Below are 5551 nucleotides of genomic sequence, written 5' to 3'. Positions count from 1 at the left end.
ATATATATATATATATAGATTTTGAGTTTTCACTTAATTGTAACCTCTAATCTAGAAACAATTAGTTCTTACAATGTCCTGTTCGATATCTACTCACATATGATGATCACCAACAAATGAGTGACACTGCTAAGCGTGGTGAAGACGCCGGGCAATCAGAAAGAATAGTGTCTGGGGTCTTAAGGCCTTAGATTAAAAATAAGCTTCTATCGAAGGAAAGTTTTAATAAACATGCAGAAAAAGCACACCAGCTTGTATGTTATGAAGATATTTTTAATAAAATCTATAATGAAAGGAGGAATTGTCCTAGAGTTTAAATTTCTGAGGACTTAGGTTGAAAGGGAAGAGCCTTGGTGAGTGTAGTGGTTATGCATTGGGCTTGATTGCATGGTGGGCAGTTCGAAATCACCGGTAGCTCTGAAGGAGAAAGACTGGGCTTTCTACTCCTGTAAACAGTTACAGTCTCGGAAACTCACAGGTGGGTCACTATGCGTCAGTATTGACTGGATGGAAGTGAGAAGTTTGAATAAGGCTATAGATTATAGTGGAATCCTTAAATCTGTTTATGAGTCTCCGTACAAATTTGGCATCCACTGAATTCCTTCTAACCATTAACCAGCAGCATGACTAGTTTGGCCTCAGGCAGAGTCCGTTATAGAGCGGATTATAGTGAGGAGCCTAGCCTGTCCAGTGGGAAGTGGCATAGCCCTAGGGGACTTGCCTGTGTGTGCCCTTATTATTAATTGGGGTCCTCATGTCACGTGGTCATGTATCACATCCTGACTCCTTTGGTCAGAGGGTCCTGAACCAATCTTGTAAGCTGTTGTGTCTAACAAGGTATGCGTCCCAATCATAGCCCCGTCCCCACTTCTGTAACCCCACTTGTCACTGTGAGGTATCTGTCTGCCGCCCTTCATGCCTTTGTGAGTATCCTTTGCCCTCCCATGTCCTTTATTTTATTTTTTTTAAATCGTTTCATTAGGGGCTCATACAACTCATCACAATCCACACATACTGTACGTCAATTATGTAAAGCACATTTCCTTTTAAAGCCCCTGCCTCTCTGCAAACCCTTGGACACTATTAGAATTATTGCTAATGATCTGCCTCATCAGGATGCTGTATCTGTCTTTTTCTTGCTTTTACCTGCTTAAACTTAATAAATGTTGTTTTTAAATTATAATTCAAATTTTGGGATTTCTCTTCTACCCCCAAACATAATAAAATAAGAAGTAAAGTAGTAGAAGAAAGGAAATGATGAGGAAAATAGTAACAGTAATGAGGATAATAGTAATAATCTAATTACAAAGGGTATGTGAGACTACTTAAAACATGCACATATATGGATACTAGAATGGAAAGTAATCAAACAAAAATGAATAGAACTACTATAAAAGCAATTTGAAAGACTAAAATAGATACACGGAATAAAAATGGAATTTCAAACACAATATCTCTTCCTGACGAGGAGTTAAAAACACAAAGCAGAAAAATATTCAAAATTTCTTTCTGAAAACAATTTAAAACTGTAATCTTTCCATCTATCGATCACAGCACATATGAGCCAGAAAACAAGCCCTACCAACACATACATCTACATGCCTTCAAGTGCAGTTGTGGCATTGCAAAGTATAGCAAGGGTCTCAGGAGCACTGATGGAAGCCACATGTATGTATAGTTTAAAATCTGACAGCCCAGCAATCTTTTAACACTTTCAGACCACAAAAGAACAGAGAAAAGTATATGGTGATTTCCGGGAAAATTGTGCACTTTCAATACAACTTGATTGTGGTTCAGATGGGACTGGATCAGCAAGCGCAACAATGAGCCCATACATCAGGATCAGTAGTTTTATTATCATTTGTAGTATGTACTACATTGTAAGGTTAGAAAATACTGTATGTTATAGGATAAGTATTATTAAGGCCTTTGCAAAACAAGATGTTTTTTATGTCTAAGCAAAAATAATCTAAAATCAGGGACATACATTTAAACTCTGTCATAATAAGTCTGAATTGGGAATATTGGAATATTTTCAAGAATCATTTAAAAATATATATTTCATCTTTAAATTGGAATTGTCTCGATGATAATTTTTTAATCCATAGAAAATGCTTATAAACACAGTGAACTAAAGAGAAAAGGGTATCCCTAGTGCTTAGATGTAGTCTTTAAATACCATTTTACCTTAAAATGATTCAGTTATCCTTCTGTAAATGATTGACTTCAAATCTTGTGCTGGGAATATGCCAACTAAGCTTGGACCTCTTTTAGTTCTAGAAAATAAGAAATCAAAGATAACTAGGATCCTTTAAAACACGGTAACAAAAACATCTGCTTGTAGAGGCTCATGTTTGTTAGAGATGAGTCAATTGCGGCCAATAACTGCTATGAATAGAAAAATATTGAGTATGTTAGGAAGTGTCAGTTTAAAATGAATGATTCTATATACACCCTCTTATTGGTCACCTTTGAAGAATGCTAAATACTTCATTATAAAAACTAGTAAAAAATAGATTTTCTTTTCACAAATTATATCTGCATCACATCCAGCTCCTTCCCATTCAGTCTCAGATTGATGGATCCTTGGCCTCAATAGTTCAGCTCCCCATTCAACTGGAAAGTCCAGAAAAGGATGGTTTGGAACCCTAGGTTACTCACTGGCTGCTGCTCCCGGCTTTTCTGTTCCCTCACATCCTGTATGAGTCCCCATGGCTTAATGGTAGAAGAATTGAGCTTTATTCCATAGTAGGGGGATGTGTCAGCTTGAATGCCAATCTCTAGGGAAGCCTGGGCTTGGGTCACAAAGGAAACACTTATCTCAGGTCTCTGAGGACTGGGAAAGTTGGGGTTAGTGTAGGGATTAGCGTCAGATAGTGTTTGGAGTAACTAAGCAATAAAGCACAAAAGCCCAGAACCGTAGATTGTACAACATTTCCACTCAGTTTAAGTGGCTGTTTTCAGAAACTATTAGCTTCAGCAGGCTCTGCAAGTGAATATTCTTAAAACCCACCTTGGAAAGAGGGGTGTGTGTGTTTATGAGGAATGGGAACACATACATGGTGGTCGAACTCAGATTGAGGGAGTCAGGGAAGGCTTAGAAGACCACACACCTATTTTCAGCTCTCATTCTGGGACAGATATCAGAACTTCTGAGATTATGGCTGTGGCCTGGGGCTGGAACATATTCTACCCACACTCAGTCTGGGTCTGAACTGCTGAATTAAATGGGTTCAAAAGAGAGTGTGGGTGGTGGAAAAAAGTTACAGAGCCACTCACACGTGGGTTTGAATTCTTGCTTTACTTCCCACCACTTCAAAGTTCCTTCTTCCTCCTTTCCCACTTTCCCCACCCTCCACTCCATATATGCTATGAACTCAGCTTCTTTCTAAATTCGTATGGACTTCGGTCCTTCACCTGAGACCACAGTCAGTGGACATGCTCTGCTCACCCAGCCTTAATTGGAACCAGTCTATATGGCTCACTTCCTCCTCCGGATGCAGCAGGTAGTGCAGAGAACAAGCACACAATCTCGAAAATTTATGTCAAAGCAAATACATGGTCTTTAACTTGAGATGAGTCACAAGTGCCACATTTTTTTCTCTCACAGTTTTTAAATCCTCACCATTCTCTCAAGTTCCTTACCCAGACTGCTGCCTCTACTCCCAGCAGCTGATTGAATCTTGCTCCTACATTCAAGCAGACAATGGAGGCTTTCAGCTTCCCGCTCAACCCATCTGCTCTATTGTCTGCTTCCATTCACACATACACATCCTGCCATTGAAAAGCACACATTATCTTACGTGAAACTTTCCCCTTGTGTTCACACTTTTAAACAACAATTTTTGGGGTGACCACCACTAATAGCAACACAATTTTGGACTTTGCAACTTGGCACATTAGTACCTTTAAGCTGCTTAATAGAAAATTCCTGACGTTTTGAGAGTTATACATCTACATGCAGCTATACTCTTCACTCAGTTTTTTTCCAGGGCTAATGTCTTTCAAACAGAATATTGAATTGAGGCACTGAAGATACAGGCCATTTCCATCAACAAAAGAGTGCTTCATTCCTTTTATAGCCACATCACCTTCTCCCATTCCACCCACCTTTTAATCCCTATTAACCACCAATATTTCTTACATCTGAATAATTTTATAATTTGAAGATTATTATATAAATGGAATAATAAAAATGTAATATTTCAATATTATCTTTCTTCACTCAGCTTAGTGATTTTGATATTCTTCCAACTTGTTATGTGAAGGCTTTCTTTTTATTGCCGAGTGATATTACATAGCGTGGATATACTATGGTTTGTGTAAGAATTCCCTTGTTGGACCTATAAGTTGTTTTCAATTTTTGACTATTAAAAAGTAAATCTCCTACAACTATTTATGGATAAGTTTTTATTTGAGCATAACTCTTCGTTTCTCAAGGAAGGTGCTGCAGCCAGAGGTATTATGCAGTGGAACATTCCATTAAGATAGAAGTGCACAGCATAGCAAATGTTCAGCCACATATTAGTTACAGTGTTTGCATTTTTGTTTGTTTTCCTTCTTTTAGAAACTGTCAAAATGTTTTAGATTGACTGTACCATTTTACTTTCCATCATTACATTAAAAATTTTTTTTATTTTGTTTTTAAAAAAAATCATTTTATTAGGGGCTCATACAACTTTTATCACAATCCATACATACATCAATTGTGTTAAGCACATTTGTATATATGTTGCCATCATCATTCTCAAAACACCTGCTTTCTACTTGAGCCCTTGGTATCAGTTCCTCATTTTCCCCTCCTTCCCCACTCCCCGCTCCCTCCTGAACCCTTGATAATTTATGAATTATTTTATCATATCTTACACCATCCGACGTCTCCCTCACCCACTTCTCTGCTGCCTGTCCCCCAGGGAGGAGGTCATATGTAGTCCTTGTCATCTGTTCCCCCTTTCTCCCTCACCTTCCCCCCTCCTGCTATCGCCACTCTCTCCACTGGGTCCTGAGGGGTTCATCTGTCCTGGGTTCCCTGTACTTCCAGTTCCTATCTGTGCCAGTGTACATCCTCTGGTCCAGCCAGATATGAAAGGTAGAATTGGGATCATGATAGTGGTGGGGAGGAAGCATTCAAGAACTAGAGGAAAGTTGTATATTTCACCATTGCTACACTGCACCCTGATTGGCTTGTCTCCTCCCCGCAGTCCTTCTGCAAGGGGATGTCCAATTTCCCACAGATGGGCCCTGGGTCCCCACTCCACACGCCTCCTCATTCACAATGCTATGTTGTTTTTTTTTTGTCTTTGATGCTGATACCTGATCCCTTCGACGCCTTGTGATCTCACAGGCTGGTGTGCTTCTTCCATGTGGGATTTGTTGTTTCTCAGTTAGATGTCCCCTTGTTTATCTTCCAGCCTATAGGACCCCAGATTCTATATAGCTTGACAGCCGGACACAGTCAGCTTTCTTCACCGCATTTGCCTATGCACCCACTTTGTCGTCAGTGTTCATGTCGGGGTAGGCTGGTGTGCTTCTTCTATGTGGGCTTTATTGT

At 39.4% G+C, this 5551-nt stretch overlaps 1 protein-coding gene across 1 annotated transcript in view; it reads right to left on the bottom strand.

Annotated features, from left to right (window-relative positions):
* The window catches only part of LOC101645283 (olfactory receptor 51I2-like), a 6879-nt gene extending 1774 nt beyond the window's left edge, over positions 1-5105 (bottom strand). Inside the window, exon 1 of the mRNA XM_004717483.2 lies at positions 5083-5105. Coding sequence (XP_004717540.1) covers positions 5083-5105 — 23 coding nt within the window. The remainder of the gene's footprint in view (positions 1-5082) is intronic.
* Positions 5106-5551: the final 446 nt, after the last annotated feature.

Source organism: Echinops telfairi, unplaced genomic scaffold (genome assembly GCF_000313985.2).
Source record: "Echinops telfairi isolate 266 unplaced genomic scaffold, ASM31398v2 ScPeMD7_41;HRSCAF=154, whole genome shotgun sequence".
In the NCBI taxonomy this organism is placed as follows: Eukaryota; Metazoa; Chordata; class Mammalia; order Afrosoricida; family Tenrecidae; genus Echinops; species Echinops telfairi.
Note: the sequence above shows the minus strand (reverse complement) of the source record. Positions and strands in the feature narration are given on the sequence as shown.